We start from the raw sequence: 18,278 nt of genomic DNA on the forward strand, positions 1-18,278 counted from the left end.
TAAAGCTCATTATAAGAGGCATTTTTTGTTGATAAGGGAGATAGCCTAGATTCCACTTCTAATTCTATCCTCTCAATTGCTTCTTGGCATAAGCTTGCAGGACAGTACTCTAAACTCCGCTGCTATTGCCAACATCAACACTTTGAAGCATTTCTGCTGAGCAGTCGATTTTTCAGATCCCACTTCATAAACTGTAATTAGTTTTCTATAAAGGGCAAATTATTCGCTTTCTAAATTTCAGTATTTATTATACGTTTGCTATACATTGGTATCTATACATTTCTGCCTGCAGTTAGCCCGGGGAATCAACATCTTTTTGTCCTATAAAGCCTTCTACTTAAAATAGAAGCTTTTATCACAAAAGAAGGAAAATGTCTGAAATGAGCTCACTGGGCATCAGGGAGGAATAGAAGATGTCAAGACAAAAGACATAGTGCTTGGAGGAAATAAATTCTAAGAGTGATCTAAGCAAACAATGATAAAGTGCAAATGCCAGTCTGGGTTATAAATAACAGAATGAGTAGAGAATTGGTAGATACATAAGATGACCATTAGTTATTCTTATATTAGGGGTTCAAGAAATCACGCAGAAAGCTGGGAGTGGTGGTGCATGCCTTAAATACCAGCACTTGGGGGACAGAGGCAGGCGAGCCACCACCGCCAGGCTCAGGTGAATCTCTGGAGGATCCAGGACAGTCAGGGCTACATAGAGAAACCCTGACTTAAAAAAAACAAAAACAACAAAACAACAATAAAAAGAAATCAAGTAAGATTTGGAGTTGGGGGGGGGGGAGATAGTTAGTTCAGGGTTGTTTAGTGGTTAAACATGCAACTGTTCTTATAGAAGGCTGGAGGTTGATTCCCAGCCCCAGTGTAGGGCAATTAACATCCCATACTTCGGCCTCCTTGGGCACAAACACAACTAAAAATAAAAATTGTGAAATTAAAAAACTTGGATTTCAAAATCAGTCAGGACAAAGAATGAGCAGCACCTTAATCATTCCCAAATGGTAATAAAATGTTCCTTATTTTTAAAAAAAATCTGAAGTTCATTACTTGGCACAGAGCAAGGACTCTTAGATTCCACATAACAATTATTCCCCATTAACAAGAGAATAAGAGACAAAAATGTGCTAACTGTGCAACAAATTGTGAATTTCTTTTAGCTATAAGGACAAGGGACTTGACTAAGAGGCTTGCTTGATTTGGGTTCGCATCTCACACAGGCTCCATCACCAAAGACAGGAGTGCTATCAGGTGTGTTAAATCTTACTGCTAGCGAGGAAACAGGCAAGCTTTCTCAAGATTCTGTTAAGTCTGATGATACCAGAAATTTTTAGAAGTAACTGAGTAAGAGACTCGTTAGACAGATCAAAGGAGTTCTTTGATTTTTTTTTTCCTGTCCTTATCTCGGTGTCTCTCGGTTCCTTATTTCTTCATTCACTCAGCCTGTTCTCAAACTAAAGAATGCACGTTAAGTCTGTACCTCTACTTTCTGTATGTTTAATGTACTGAACTATCAAAATGAGGGTTTTAATATTTTTGTTGCTTTTGTTTTGCTTTGTTTCTTTGTTTTGGTGACAGGGTTTCTCTTTGTAGCCCTGACTGTCCTGGAAAACGCTAAGTAGATTAGGCTGGCCTTGAACTCAGAGATCTGCCTGCCTCTGCCTCCAGAGTACTGAGATTAAAGGCGTGCGCCACCACCGCCCAACAAGCTTTAAATCTTTTGTTGTCTCTTAAGCTTGTTATAAAATTTTAATAGCACTCTCCCTTATAAAATTATAACCTTTTCGGTTTTAATAAAGATGTCCAATAATACCTGACGAGTATAGATTTAGTTTTCTAGCTTAACTTGAAAGAGTGTGGTTACATGAAATTAGTTGGTTTACATTTCTATTGGATTTATACTGAAACCATTTTAGGACTGAGGGTCCAGTTATCGCACTGAGCAACTGTTGCGAGTTAGAAATTTGATACAAACTGTTTTGCAGATGTGGGCACCAATGTATTCTCCTGGTAGGAAAATAAGGCATAATGTAGCCCTTTTATTTTTCTTACATTCTTAGTGTCAAACACCCGGTAGGGATGAAAATGTCCTATCAGCTACGATCATCCTGGGTGAATTTTCCAGAAGTCCCCGCTCCATCGCTGACCCACTCTTTCCCAAGACATCTCCACGTCGCCATGTTAACATCCTAAATTTTAATAGCGGAACTCAATATGCCAGCATTCACATGGAGCATCTAAGAGCCAAGCTAGACTTCTAAGCCACAGCGACCCTCAAGAAACATCACCAGAAGGTCCCACCTCGCAATAGTCAGCCCTCCACATTCCCTCCGAGCGCGGCTATCTTGCTCTTGATTGGTCCCCGTGCGTGTCTGTCACACGGAGAGGGTGGGGCCTACCCTCAGAGCGAAGGGAGACGCTGTGGTTTTACGTCATCTCAGTGCGACGAAGCCCGCGAGGGAGGGGCGGGGGCGAGCGCTCGCCGCCGCGGTTGGGGGCTGCCGTGAAGGTGTCATGGCTGCTGCTGCGGAGCCGAGTTCCTCTAGCAGCAGCGAGAGGACCCCGGAGCGAAGCTCCAGCCCCCTCCTCACCCGCGAGGTGCTCTGCGAACTCTTTCGTTCCCTGCACACCCTGACGGGACAGGTAAGTGGAGGTGCGGCGGGCGGTGGGGAGCATCCCGGTCCTCTCCCCCTAGTTCTCTCGGAGGCGGGGGCCGCGGAGCCCTCTGGCCCGGTGCTGCCCGCGGCTGCCGTGACCGGGAGGAGCCGGGGCCCAGCGGCCTGGGGCCGGGAGAAGCCAGCTGCACACGCGGTGACCGAGCGTGAGTACCAAGGTCTGGAGAAAACCTGGGTGCTGGCGCCGAACGCTCGCAGAAAATCAGTGCATGAGAGATGATGAGGGTTGAGGGGGGCCCCTGGCGCTGACGGTCCTTCTGCCCCCCGTGTATTTACTGCAGAAATTCACTGGTTATTATGGCCTGAAACTTTTCCTAAGTGCCATCTGCACTCTTGAGGGCGTGTTTTACTCTGGGTTTTGTTTCTCTTTTAATTTATTGCATCTGTTACTCTTTGAAATGGGCAGGGTGATGTATAAGAATTTTTAAAATATAAGTGTGCCTAAGTTTTAGTGTAAATTTTTGGATGAATTATGTATGACCGATTCTAACTTCATTACCACCGTCGTGTAAGTGTAACTATTTATTAGCAAATCGATTGCTCTTACAGAAATGTCATAGTAAAATTCGATTTTAAAAGGTAGGTTCTGTCACTTTATTAGATAAACTCGTTTATGATATAATGAAGCTAATTTTTACTAAGAAGCAAAAGTATGATTGCCCACTTTTAGAAGTATTTTGTCAGACGTGTTTTCTGGTTTGTCTGGGGGCTGATCTAGTCTATGAAATGGAACAGCCCACGTTTGTGTCCAGAGCAGTGGAACCTATGACAGGAGGGCGTTAGCCTGATTTCTGAGAATTATTTTAAAACCCTTAGATGGATGAAAAATTAATCTTGTAAAAATTAGTTTAATAAACATTTTAAAACATTAGTACGTTTATTTTAACTGGCAAACTACTTTAAGCTGTATGTTCACTTTAATGTTATGAGGCAATAGTAGTGATCTTCTAAACATTAAAACTTTTAAACTCAATTGCATAATTTACCAAAAAAAAGTTTCAAAGTCTTAAGCACTTTCCCTATTAACATATCAGTGGTAATAACCCAGATCTTTAAAAGTTCAAAAGTCAGAGAACTTTTTTTGGCATGAATTTGTAACTTCAAGACTTATTCATTCATATTCTACTGTCAAGATGAGAAAAAATAAAAAATATTCTCGTTCATTATGTTTAGAAGTTGTAAAAATAATGTACATTGATAAAAAGATTTGAATATCTAAATTTTGCGTATTTAATTTTTCAAAATTTTAATGAATTTATTTAAAGGTTCAAGTGGAGTAATGATTAAATCTTAACTTATGCCACCTGCCAAAAACTGTTTAGAGAAAGTGAGGTTTTCGTAACAAATAAAGGGGCTTTTGTACAAGTGTCAAATATAAGATTTTTTTTAAAAAATCAATTAAATGCTACTTTAATAATATCATGTACTTCGAGATGTATGATTTAAGCCATACACACGTATAAGTTGCCCGTGGGGAGTGTGTCCTTTTGCAACAAATTAAAAGGATTTTTAAGATGTAAATTGTAACATGCCTAAGTTCATCTGAAGTATCATTGAATTATTAGTACTTTTCAATTGAAAGTATAAAACTGAATTGTTAAAAAGTATTTCTTTCCTTTCTTTGGCCCATGTTATCAAGCTAAAGATCTGTTAGTTTAGGTTTTTTAAAATAGTAATGTTTCTACTGAATTTACATAATTGATTAATCTATGTTAATAGTGTATTAATAGAAATTTTTGGGTGTCTGGTTGCTGTTCCAAGAGTTATGAGGTAAAAATGCATAGAGTTCATATTGTTAATGAGGAATTTGCTGAATGAATAATTGGATGTATTTGGGGGTCATTTTTAAATTAATTGATGACATTATTGTTTAGTTTCCATAAAAGCCTGAGTATCTTGAATTTCCTTTAAAGACTTACATAATTCTGCTGAATTGCTATGAGGATATGATCCAACCATTAAGATTGCTTTTCTACACTTACTTTCTCTAGAGAATGTGATGCCTTGCTCTGGTTTAAGCTTTGCCTGTTTTTTTCCCAAACCGTCTAAATTTGCCATAATCAACTATAGATCTCTTGGAGGACTGTCAACACATGCTGATGGATTATTTTCGTGCACATTGATGAATGTACTAGTCTTACTAATTAATCCTAACATCAGATCTTAACCTAGTTATAACCTTATCTTTGCCAGTATAGCCTATGTAAAATTTCATATTTCCTATGTCTGCCAAGTATGGGACTTCTAATGCTTCTGGTCTGAGCAATAAGTGTCTATAACTGTTATACAGTAGAGTGCTTAGCTTGGGAACCTGAGATTTCTTTGGTTTCATAGACAGTGATTTATGTTTTTTTTTATTCTTACATTATAAATCTCATTTTATTTACATTTGAACTCATGAAACTTGTATCTTTACTTTGGAAAATATGGCTAATTTTCCATAAGTTATTCTTGCAAAATAAGATACTTGCTTCCACTATGGAGTCTGTCCTTAGGAAGTTTATAGGGATTCCCTCATACTCAGTCAAGTGAGCACAGATGGAAGCTTCTCTTCTAAAGTTTTGACTGATTTGGGGACATTAATTTTATATTCAGGTTCTTGGTAGTTTCCTGAATATAGTTTTGTTCTAATAAATCACTAGCTGATGAGAAATTTTCATATAATGAGACTTACATTTTACTAGAAAATCCTTTGGAAACACTGGACATCCCGTTCTGGTCATTTGTTTTACTGCTGTGGAAAAGCACTTGTTTTTCAGCTGAACAATTTCGTAACTAATACTTTGATTTTTATTTGAAATAATTACTTGAGTTTTAAGTTGTTTTTTTTTTTTTGAGTTGGTTAAATTTGAAAACAACAAAAGTGAAAAGGCTTTGAAGTCATGGATATTTTAGGCATGTGTCTGTGTGGAACAAAGAGAGTGCACTTTCTGGACCTTGTGTAAAGCAGTTGTGCTTCCTCTCTTGAATGCTTAGCTGGAATTAGTAGGAGTCCCGCTAGGGCAGATCTGTTTTTGGACACTTTCCAAAGGTATTTTAGATACCCAAGTATCAAAAGAGGGTTCATCTTTTTATCTTTCGTGAGTGGCTTCCCCTCGAAGATGGCCCCATGATACACACATAGGAACAGAATTAGAGTAATAGCACGTGCTTTTATTCATTTGTTTCAAAGCTGCACCCTTTGATTTTTAAAATGGCAGCTAGGTAAAGTATTTATTATGTCATTGAAACTTAGTAACTTCAAGCAAATAGGCATGCATTACTCCATAGAAATCTTATTTTTGTGATAATCCCAGATATACAGCTTAATCGTGTAATTTTTGTGATGTTGCTGGTTTGCCCCTTTGAAGCTTAACCTCAGAGATGATGTGGTGAAAATTACAATCGATTGGAACAGGCTGCAGAGCCTCTCAGCGTCCCAGCCTGCGTTGGTTCTTACTGCACTTGAGCAGCACGTTCTGTATTTACAGGTAAATTTCATATTAGAAATATTTACTGGGGTATTGAAAATAGAAATTAATTACAGTTAAATTAGCTGCAGTATTTGCCAGTGCTACCTCAACACTCTTAACAGTGCTATTAATGAAGGTTATGTAAATCTGTATTGAGTCTAGGTGTGTCCGTTTCGCCAGTGATCATGATAGTTATAGGATATAAGCCCAATAGGCCAATGTGGGTATGAAATTGAATAAATGCATTTCTATTCAATTCTAGGCTTTGCTGAAAATTCAATACAGTTCATCTATGGTGGGTTATAATTAAGCAATAAGACACGGCAGGTGTGAGTCATGCTATGATAATGATTCCATGCCTTGGGTGAGTTTGGAGGCTCATGGAGTGCTTTCAGTGGTTCAAGAAGTGGCATTATCCCAGCATGACACATCCTGGAGTGTCTATTGCAATTAAACAGTTTCAGCATAGTTTTTAAAAAGAAAGTAATTTCTGTGACATTAATGTTTCATCTTAGTGAGTAGCCAGTCACTATTTCCTCTTAATAATTTGAAATAATTTACCCTTGATATTGGAAGTCAATATTGAATTATTTATAATGGTATTGTTACATTTTTTAATATTTCAGTTTAAGAAATGAACAGTGTTGTGGCCTTGCTGGTTGTTGTTGAACATCTCTGCAAGTGTAATTGATGGAGTTGCAGGTTCTCTTGAGTCAGAGTGAAGTGTGAAGCACCAAGGATGAGCAGAACCATTTTCCCGGTCACTCTGCTGTGTTTAAGATGTCATGAGGTTTCAGAAGAGTGTTTAGTGTAGCAGACAATGGAAGCAAAATTGTATGAAAAATGATCGGGATATTGTTTAGGAATAATGTGTTAATTTTCAACCTTGCATTCATTGACTTTTTGAGAATGTTTAACTGTGTTTCATGATAAAAATAAATAAATAACAGCTAACAGTTTGTTTAAAGGGCAGGCAGTGAGCTGTAGAACTCAAATGTGGACCATGTTGGGGTGGGGATGGCTAGAAGAACAGAAGTAAGTGAATTTCCATTATGAAGAACCATTTATTTTAAACCCACTCTAGTTAGAATGAGCTGTTTCCAGCCAGGGGTCTTTGTAGCGTGTTTTGTTTGTTTTGTTTCATTTTTTTCTTTCTTCTCCCATTGTTCATCTTCTTTTGTAAAATTTCATTTCATGACCCAATAAGATATCTCACTATGTCAGAAAAAGGCTGGCTGTTCACTTAGTGTAACACCTACATACTTCATATCCGTGCTCTCATTCATTTTGGCCAACTGCACTTTGAAGTGGAGAATCTCCAGATCCTGTGATAATGCAGGGCATCGCTGAGTGAGAGAGAGCACTGCTCTCCTGCTAAGGAGAGAACGCTACTCCTAGTGCTCTGAGTGACGTGTTAATTAAGAGGCATCCAGGCCAGAGACTAAAGGCTTTGATTTGGCACAAAATAAAAGATGAGTGACAGAATGATTTCCTCAAAGAAAGATTTAAATTTCCTCAGGTTTTCTTTCTGTTTCTTTTTTTAAGTACTTTTACAGCAAACGATAAGGGCGATAGTAATAGAAAGCAGCAAACACGTGTATAGTCAGACCTGTTTATCCCTGTCATTTATGTTTATAGTCATTTACTCAGTACCCGTTTATATAAATATATCACAAATTTAGAGTAGTTTGAACCTGAGCAGATGTCACTGTGTTCTTTTTAGCCTTTTTTAGCAAAACTTCAGTCTTTAATTAAAGAGAATTCAACTGCTGTTGAAGAGCTCAGACAGACAGAAACGGAGACCAAGAGTGAACTAAATGCTAACCATCCCACTGGGGACCTACTGGATGAAGGAAAGCTCAGAGACTGTGATTTGGATGTGAAAAAGACACAAATCCATTTTGATCCAGAAGTTGTTCAGATAAAGGCTGGGAAAGCAGAAGTAAGTTTGAGTGGTGCAGGGTGGGGCGGAGACATTACTTTTAAGAGTTCTGTTGTGTTTTGATTGTTAAAATATTTGTTGTTTGTAGATTGACAGGAGAATATCTGCATTTATTGAAAGAAAACAAGCTGAAATCAATGAAAACAACGTCAGGGAATTTTGCAATGTTATTGATTGTAATCAAGGTAACTAGAAGTTTATTTTTATAGGATTTTAAATATTTTGACAAGTGCTGTAGTATTTTGTCTTAAACATGAATAACATTAAGAACAAAATTCAGTTTTACAAGTTTTTAGTTGGTAATTAAGGCAGTAGAGTTTTATTTAGTAATGGGCAGTGTCGTCAAGCTGATTTTCATTTTGGTTACACAAAAGTCAAGTGGAGGTAAACTGCAGAGTCATGTTTACTGCGGGTGGGAGAAGCTGAAAGTGACGGTGAATGTTGGGTGGCGGTGTTTAGACTCGCTGTCAGGAAGAACAAAGCAATATGACATTCAGATCTGTAAATGTACCTGTGGAATTATGTTAATTCAGTGCATTTAGTAAAGCTGGTAGCATCCTCAAGAGGGGGCAGTTTTCCCTTTACTCCAGAGTCTCATCATGGATCTCTCCAGCTTGCCATGAAGACTGGAGTCCTCGGTGTTTTTCCTTTTTTTGTTGTGCAGACCTTTGCTGGTTTTCCTCAGTCTCCTTTCCCTCTTCATATGCTGCTGCAGTGTTTCAGGTCTGGCAATGTGCCTGCAGAGCACCACACACTGTCTGGCACTGCCATAGTTCATAGTCAGTTTTCCTTGTGATCTTAGGAAAAACATATGGAGGAATGTTTGTAATTGGACCACAGTTTTTCTTATTGCCTTTAATATCTCTTGGCTAATGATTATAAGCATGGAATTGTCAGTTGAACCTGGAAGTGATTCATAATCACATTGATACAGGATGCTCTTAACATAATAATGTAAGCTCGCTTTGGGTTCTAAACTTAACTTTTTCACTGTTGGCTTTTGTGGCTCTCTAGATTTAGCATTTTAGAACAGGTATAACAGTGGCAAAATCTCAGGTACGCCAGTCCAGTTGTGCGCACCTCAAGAGAAAGGGTTTGTTGAGGGAGCAAGTGCGTGTGTCACTAATGTTATTCCTCTGTACTTCCTGCTAACTCTATTATTATAAACCATCAGGGGATAGAAATTGACAAGAATTGAAATGCTCAGCAGGACTCCGTGGCCCATTCAATCCCTCCTGGCTCCAAACAGTGCTCGCAAGAATTGCTGTGAGAGTGACTAGCACTCATTCACTGTCCCCACACCAGGCTGCACTTCTTGCTGATGGCTCTGCATTTGGACTCTAGCCCTGGGATGGATCATAGCTTTTTTTTTTTTAATACCCTCAGACCAATGAAAGAATAGAAAGAATAGAGAAGTATAGGCCCCTTATATATATATTGAGGTGTTTCCAAGGAAAAGAAAATGAGTCTGTTTAGTCTTTAAATATAAAATATTAAGTGGGTTTTCAATTTTGTTTAGTTTTGTCTTATCACAGATGTGTTAAACTTAAGCTTAAAAAAATACATTTTCATGTGTTAGTGTATTTTAAAGACCTTTCAGTTGATCTAAGAAAAATATTATTTTTAAAAATCAGATTTCATGGAATAACAAAAGACTCTTAAATCGTTTTGTACCCATTTTTTATAAAATAATGATGGGAATTTAACAGAAAATTTACTGCCAATGTATAATTTTACTGTTACTTCAAATATTAGCATATATTTCTATATGTTATTTATTATATAGTGTGTTTATAGATTACAATTATACTAATATTTAATAGTATGCATTTTGTTAATGTATCTCTAATTTCTTTCCATATAAGTTATTTGTTAATTAAAGAAATTACAGGTTTCACTTTGGTAAAAATATTGGGAAATTTTACATGTCTTTTTTAAAATTACAGTTTTTTAAAAGTAAGATTAAGAGATGTGATGCCTTCTGAGGAGGAATTTTTAAATAAACATTGGAAATCTAGGAACAGAGGTGAAGTGTGTGCTGTACTTGAAGTCTCTATGTGTATTGTACTTGAGACTTCAGTGTCCTTTTTTATCTGAAGATTAAAAAAGAAGTATAAAATATCCAATCAATCCATCCCTCTGTAAGATGTTCACTAATTTGGTAATAACAAAAATGCTGAAAGTTTTTAAAGATAATCTGGTAAATTGGTTTCTGTTTCTATAATGGAGTTTGAATATGGTACTCTAGAATATGTGGATTTTTTTTTCCAAAGGTCAATGGAACTTAGTAATAGCTATCAGAAGTTATGACATTTAATGTTAATGGTTTTTCTATATATGAATATGAACATTACATAAAAATATCACATGTGATTCACTTCAGAGGATAAAGATCACCCAGACTAGTCTATGTGATAGTAATGCAGTTATATTATTTTTATTTTAAATTCTTTCTTGAGAAAATATGAATTATTAGAAGTTTATCATAATTTCATACATTTGTAATTAAGAATATATTTGAACTAAATTCATCCAAATTCTCCCTAGAAAATAGTTGTGCAAGAACTGATGCCGTCTTTACTCCTTATCCTGGATTTAAAAGTCATGTCAAGGGTAAGTAGCTGCCGTATGATATCTGTCACTGGCAGAAGTTCGTGGAGCTTCATAACAATATGGAATAGAAATACTTTTCCTATCTAAACTTTATTCTAAAACAAAAGCATTGCCTTTCTTCCTTTTTGAGCTTTTGATTAGGTGACCATTATGGGAAAAAATATACTGTTAGGGAGAGAGAATTTCTGTTTTTGAAACATAAATTCACATGGACCTAAAAGTCTCTTAACTTAGTTTCTAGAGTTGTGAATACATATGGACCACAGACCAGACCAGAAGGAATTCCGGGGTCAGGTCACAAGCCTCCAGGCACGCTTCGAGACTGTGGGAATCAGGCCGTGGAAGAGCGGCTCCAGAACATCGAGGCTCACCTGCGGTTGCAGACGGGTGAGTAGAGTTCGGTGGCATTCTGGAATGTGACTTTCAAGTCTTAAGGAAATTAGATTCATTTAGCTTCCGAATTTTCCTTGAACATTCCTTGTAAAGCCCTTATTCTAGGTGCGTGAAACAGTTGCTGCTGGTGAGGAATCTATAAAGGTCTGGTGTTCTGCTTTTTCTCCCCGCACATTCCGCTTTCTAAACTGGGAAACAAATTCTGAGTAGACTGTCAGCCTCGGTTACTGAAGTGCCAACAGGAAATGAATGTAATGCATTGCTGAGGCCAACTTCAGAACTCCTTTGACCACTCCTATGTTCTTAACCACCCTGCCAGGTACAACAGATAGATAAATGTGGCCCTGGTCCTCAGTGCACTCCCGACAATAAACATAAATGAATAAGCGCAGGGGAAAAGTGAACCCATATTTATTGAACAACACTCTCTCTGTGAAAGTGTCCTGCCTATGCCACAGTACTCTGTGGAAGTGTGTGCTGTTCCTGCAGGAAAGGCGCAGACTGAAGTTCAGAGCTCAAGCAGCTTGCCCAGGATGTCAGAGTGAGTGAGAACGGGGAAGCAAACACAGTCTTCCCTGTTAGTTACCATGCTCATGATTCTCTTCCTAAATGTTCCTACATGTCTCTGCTTCCCTCTGCACAGCTACTGCAGGAGATGAAGCGCCTGTAATCTCTGTCCTGGGGTGACAAGAGACAGACAAAGAGTTTGTCACTAAACTCCCTCCTCTAGGTTATTTTTCACCCCATGGCCAAATTGCAGTTTTTCAAGCTTGTATCTCATCTTGTTTCTACCTGGCTAAAAATTCTTTAATAGTTCTCTGTAACTCTCAAACACATAGCAGACGCAGTACTTACCAGAGAGACTGGGGTCTAGACCAAGCAAGTCACAGTGGTGATGTCTGAAGGAGTAGAAAGAATCTGAGTATAATAATGACCCTGATGTCTAAGTATCTTCAATACACCCTGCCCTCCTCAAAAAGAAGTACAGTGGAGAATTATGGGAAAACCCCTCTCATTGCTTCTCAAGGTCCTGGAAGTAGAATTTGCAGGAAATGATAGGACGAACACAGCCATCACGTGGAATTGTCTTGTCACTGCTGAGCGACTACCTTCTAAGGATCTACCAACACCTATTAGAAACACTATTTTCAGTAGCTCATAAAATGAATTTTGTATAACACTTGTAGCATCGTAAGGCGCATAAGCAATATTTAGAAAGCAGAGTCTATAATTTGTCTCACAGAACTCAGTGAAATTGCAACTCAGGGTGAAACTATGAGTTCAGGGTTTCAGTTTATTTTGCTTTCCTCTCTGCTTTTTCCTAAGTTTAAGTGTTTTTGTTCTTATGTATACATAGTATTTTAAGTATAAAAATGATAAAACAGAATTATTAAGATTTTGGCATTTTTCCCTCATGAATTTAGGTGGTCCAGTACCAAGAGACATTTATCAGAGAATTAAGAAGCTTGAAGATAAAATCCTTGAGTTGGAAGGCATCTCTCCTGAATACTTTCAATCTGTAGTAAGTACTGATGTCTTTTAAAAACAAAGTCTTATTTTGGTTTATAATCTTTGTCATGTATTAGTACACTCAATTGATCCATGTTAAACTAACATGGCACTGTCTCTTCACTCTTGGTTAATGTCGTATTGCTAACCTATCATAAATCTTTGCAAATACTGTTTTCATAAGTCACTTCCCTGCTAAATGCTTTCAGTAAATCCCTGCCTGGAGAAGATAAAAAGCCTCTGGATATAGCATTGAAGTTTCTATAATTTGGTGGCTTCTGTGGCTGTTGTTTTTTTTTTTTTTTTCTTTCAATTTGTTGAATATTTGTAGAAAAAGTCACTGCTCGACTGTTAGGTTGACTTCATGACACGAAGTCAGCCATGGTTCCCTGACTGACCCCTTTGGTAGCAGCCAAGGAATTTTTGCCAGAATGTTCCTTTTCAAATTTCCACACAGTGGTTTCTGATGTTGTGAACTAAGACGAAAGTATAAAAAGAATTGGGTCATGCAGGGCAAGTGTTCCACCACTGTGCTGTCTTTTTAGCCCATCTGTAAGAAATATGAATCTAAACCCACTCAAGCAGTATGGAAATTATAAAACAGTGAGACACAGACCTCAGGGCTGATCTTGTGGCAAAGTCATGGTTGAGAAATACTTGAGTTCCTCTTGGCTCTGTCTGGTGTTGGCTTCTTCCTTTGGTAGATGGCAAGGCTGCTATAAACGTTAGGTGTTTTATCCACATACAGTAGTGGCCCACAGGGACTGTTCTTTGTTTCTCAGAAGAGAAGTTTGCAGAAAATTCCTCCTTGTTCCCCATCCTTTCTCATTAGCTACAGTTGGGCCGTGTGCATGTCAGCTTCTAAGCAAGAGCATTGGGGTGAGGTAGACTGTAGTAATATGGGCGGCGGGGCTGCGTCCCCAACACCCCAGCCACCTGCTCGGCTAGCTTATGCCCCGAAATAATTACACAGACACTGTATTCTTTTAATCACTGCATGGCCTTTTAGCTCTAGCCCTTACTGGCTAATTCTGAAATCCCGATCAACCCATCTCTAATAATCTGTGAGCACCAGTCTTACCTGGAAGATTCTAGGTCGGAGCTTCATCGCGAGTGTCTGCCTGGGAGCAGGGCATGGCGTCTCTCCTGAGGCGTCTGCTCCCTAGAGGAGAGCTGTCGGGTCTGACCTCACTTCCTCTTCCTCCCGGCATTCTGTTCTGTTTACTCCACCTACCTATGTCCTAACCAATAACGTGGGCCAAGGCAGTTCCTTTATTAGCCAATGACCTTCCTCCATCAGTAGACACTCCTTTGAGTCACACAGTGGATAAGGAGCTGTTGTCTCAGTCACAGTGCTTTCAGTGGTCAGAGATGTCTGTTTGCAAGTGTGTGTGTGTGTGTGTTTAGTGCAGTATACCAAATTCCCTTTGCCTCTATCCACTGTTGCTTCCCGTGGTCAGTTTCCCAGAATGGGAAGATTCTTTTAAAAGAATCCAAGTAGAAAATTCTAAGAGCACCTCTTTCCCAGTTTCCCGGACTTGTGACTGGCTGGGAAGGAATGGGAAGGGGGTCTTTGCAGAGGAGCTTGCTGTTACACTGTTGCACAGTAACAGCGCCCTCCTCTGCCCCTGTAACTTTGTAGACAATGCTTGGGAAGTTTGGAGCTCTGCTTTGGGTTCCCAGAGGCTGTTTGTGTATTGCGGTCTTCTATAAAGGAAGTAATGATGATATTTTCTAAATAATGATTATTTTGTTACTTTTAAACTAGAACTTCTCTGGAAAAAGAAGAAAAGTCCAACCCCCACAAGTAAGTTACTGTGTCTTCCTTCGGAATAGATTGATGAGCTTTTTATCTTAGTAATGAAAGTGTCTACTCTGGCTGCATTTAGGCCGTACCTTGGCAGACTTTAGGTTGAATTAGGGATAGTTTTACCTTAAGAGGGTAGAATGACTCCAACAGGCTAACTCAATATAAAAATCTTTGCTTGTTTTTAATTGAAGAATATTTAGGTTAGAAAACACTCAAATGCCCTAATAACTTCAGTCTCTTTCCACTTTCCCTATTGTGGGCACTACTAATTAGCATTATCTAAATCAAAAAGAGGGTGATTTCATGACCAGGGAGATAGCTTAGTGGGCAAAGTACTTATAGCACATTCAAGAGGCCTGCGTTTCAGCCCCTAGCACCTGCATCCAAAGCAGGCATAGTGTTGTAGGTCTGTTCCCTCAGCACTGGGAGGTGTGTGCTTACTGGGTCACCTGCTGGCCAGTTCAATGAGAGACCCTGTCTCAGAAAGTGAGGTGGGGAACAGTTGAAGAGGATACCCTTTGTTAGTCTCTGGCCTCCACAGGCACGTGTATGCACAAACACACACTCCTGACCCCTCTCACACACAAAGGCTATTGCAGCTTAGTTCTCTGCCAAGTACCTTATTAGTTCAGTTTGAAATAATAGTATGATTTTGCTAGCCTTAATGATAAACTTTTTAAATTGTAGCACTCAGGAGAATGGTGAAGGGTCAGAAGTTCAAGGCCAGCCTGTACTACATATTCCTCAGATTAGCTTGTTAAATATTTATTGTAAATTTTTGAGTTCGTTCTTAAGAGCAGCCTTTGTTTCCCAGATGTAGTTAGTCCCTCAGGAGGAAAGTTCTGGGTATTTTAAGCTAATTCTTCACTGTTTGTTTTTCACGGGAGTTTTGTTTTGTATTTACAATTTTTTTTTTTTTTTAGTCTTTCAAAGCATAAAAACTCCACGAGTGCTTTGTCATTAGGGAAGAAGCAGGGCAGCATGGCACTGCGTTTATATATGCATTTGTTCTGTGTTGCCGGGCTAGGATCCAGGGCCTCACACGTCAGGCAAATGGTTACAGCCCAGAAGGAATAGAAACCGTTAAATTATGGCACAGTCGCCATACAGAACTGCCAGTCTTATAGTCACCACGCACTAATATGCTGCTGGGTAGTCAGGTGTGTATGGTTCACTTAGCACTCTGTCTGCATGAGGAAACTTAAGTGTCTTCGTCTTGTTTCCAGCAGAACTATTCACTGGCTGAGCTGGACGAGAAAATTAGTGCCCTCAAACGATCATTGCTCAGAAAATCAAGAGAAGCAGAGTCCATGGCAGCTCACCACCTTCCATGAGAACTGCCTCATCACGCCTTCCTTCAGGATGCATGTGCGTGCAGCTTACATGTCTTTAATGATTTGCAGTGTGTTTATGAATATAAACTTCGCTGTGAGGTCAAGGTTTATTTTAACATGAGTCTGGCTTGCAGCAAATAATCAGGTGTTCCAGTGTTTGGAGATGATGTGAACCTTGAAGATCGCGCTGTTCGAATCTATTTCCTTCTGTTTTAAAGGAGGCATCTTAGATATTGAAAAACTTAATTTGGAAGAACTTCTTTTGGTGGTCCACCAGAGATTATTATTTTGATAGTTGTATTTAAAAGGACTTTATATTTGTAACATTGAATAGCCAATTTCTTAGTTTGTATTTATAATATTGAATGGTTATTTTCTTAGTTTATATTAGTATTTTGTACATAGTGGGCGATTATCAAAATTTTACTGACAAAAACCCTGACAAATGCATGTATATAATTTTTATATGTCTTTTGTATTATAAATAAAGAATCGATCAGCTTTATCACTATTGACTGTGTGGCCTTGAGCGAGTTAATCTCTGTGCCCTGCTTTGCTGCTCTCTAAAGGGGGATGACAGGAGAACCTACCTCACTGACGACTGTGAAGATTGCATGACCATGCTGGTCTGTCCTGAAGGAGTGGCCTAGTAAACCTTAGTGTCTAACAGGCATCCCTCCTTGGACAGTAAGAAGGCCGTCACAGAGAGGTTTCATTACCACGGCTGGAAACAGCATGTGAAAGATACAGCTGCATGTAGCTGTCTGAGAGCCGTTTGGACCCAAGCATCAGAAATGCACCTCAGATCACTTGTAAAGGAAGAGAGGTTAGGAAAGACTCAGGAGTATGGAGCTTACCTGGGGGAGCATAGCTAAACATGTGGATTCAGAATGTCTCCAGCAGTCAGTCTGGCTCATTGCCCTGACTGTTCTGTTCCCTAACTCGCTGTTTTCTGCTCTCCCTCTTTGTTTTTTCTTTACTACTTAGATCATTCATGCAGTCTGGATATTCTCACTACTGGCTGCTCTTTCCAGCCCCCTGTGCTTGAAGAGTTATAAAATAGCCTGTCCACTTTTACTTCCCCAGGTGAGCTGAGACAATAGCTCTGTCTTTATAAACTCAACCTCTTCTAATTGTCTTTGATTAGCTCTGGTACAGAGTGTCATCCCAACTCTGAGAACCACTGCTTACTGCTGCGTCTGGAACCTGCTGAAAAAGCCAGGACTTGGTCCCATGCCGTGTCCGCTAGTGTAGATAAACTCGTCCAGTATAAGGTCCTGGCAATAACTATTCTAGGCTAGTAGACTGTCAGCCTTTGTCCTTTTGAGTGCATCGCTCACTGAAAAGTGATACCAGGAGTTTAGGGAGGAAGATTAATCCAAGCTACCTAATGACCATTCCTCTAGGGCTTTTTGTTACTTGACACCATTCCTCGCCCCATCTGTTTCTTCCTAATGGTGTTGTCCTTAGAAGAAGAGAGTATGGTAAATGGTTAGAAAAAGACTTGCTTCCGGGGACAGCAAAACCTTCCTAGTCAATCCCAGGTTACACTTTTTCTAGTGTTTCCTAATGGGCTGAACTTCCCTAACTTCTTGTTGCAGCTGGATATTTACAAGCCAGAGTCTTTTGGACCTTGAGACGCCCAAGGTCTTGAGTGGGCTCATAAGAAACACTCGTGTACAGCCTGGTCTACAAGAGCTAGTTCCAGGACAGGCTCCAAAACCACAGAGAAACCCTGTCTCGAAAAACAAAAAAAAACAACAAAAAAAAAAGAAACACTCGTGTAGGAAGCATCTGCTCTCTGGAAGTAGATCCTGCTGCAGACTTGGCCTCTGTGGGTGCTTTGAAGTTATGACTGAGAACACTTGGTCTCCAGTGTTCTTTCTCTTGTAATAGCTGGGGGGAAGGGGCAGAAGACGTGTGTGTGTGTGTGTGTGTGTGTGTGTGTGTGTGTGTGTGTGTGTCAATGTCTACCCCAGGATAATGATGTCTTGCTTGATAGGATCTCCAAACACAAAAATTGCTATGTGTGACCAGGCCTTTAGGGAATAAATGAAGGTTGTTGCCACAAAGAAAATGGGCTGGAACCCCCTGGCCTGTGTTCTACACTGATAATCGTGTGATGGGTCTTTCTAAAATTTTCAGTTTACTGAGAAAAAATTCTCAAGTGTACATTAACTGAAAATATTTTATGATCATAAAGACAGCATCTCTCAGCCCATCAACAACATGTTCAGTAGGAGTTACAGCTAAGGAAGCTGATATTTGGGAACTGGACAGCTGGCGCAGTGGTTAAAAGCTCTTGCTGTCACAGAGAACGGGGTTTGGTTCCCAGCACCCACCTGGTAGTTCACAGCTTCATGTAACGGGTCATCTGATACCCTCTTCAGAACTCTGCGGGCACCAGACAAATGTGGTACACGTGTGTGCTTACAGCAAACACGCCTAAAGCACACACAAAAAAAAGTCTAAAATTTTGTTTTAAAAGAACTGACATACATTCATTACTTATATTATTTATATTATATCTTAAGTTGGATATCC

General features: G+C 39.3%; 1 protein-coding gene across 3 annotated transcripts; it reads left to right on the forward strand.

Annotated features, from left to right (window-relative positions):
* Nucleotides 1-2,464: 2,464 nt before the first annotated feature.
* On the forward strand, nt 2,465-16,245 carry Mbip (MAP3K12 binding inhibitory protein 1). 3 transcript variants are annotated; one of them, XM_075947751.1, is made up of 9 exons: nt 2,465-2,649; nt 6,032-6,151; nt 7,857-8,075; nt 8,164-8,260; nt 10,623-10,688; nt 10,923-11,075; nt 12,506-12,603; nt 14,359-14,397; nt 15,627-16,245. In XM_075947751.1, exons 1-9 carry the CDS (start codon nt 2,521-2,523, stop codon nt 15,732-15,734), a joined length of 1,029 nt encoding a protein of 342 aa, XP_075803866.1. In that variant the 5' UTR covers nt 2,465-2,520; the 3' UTR covers nt 15,735-16,245. The 3 variants fall into 3 exon arrangements, with proteins under 3 accessions (XP_075803866.1, XP_075803867.1, XP_075803868.1); XM_075947752.1 differs by having other exon boundaries at nt 15,630-15,876; XM_075947753.1 differs by lacking the exon at nt 12,506-12,603 and having other exon boundaries at nt 15,627-15,782.
* Nucleotides 16,246-18,278: the final 2,033 nt, after the last annotated feature.

This window comes from Microtus pennsylvanicus, chromosome 14, assembly GCF_037038515.1.
Source record: "Microtus pennsylvanicus isolate mMicPen1 chromosome 14, mMicPen1.hap1, whole genome shotgun sequence".
NCBI lineage: Eukaryota > Metazoa > Chordata > Mammalia > Rodentia > Cricetidae > Microtus > Microtus pennsylvanicus.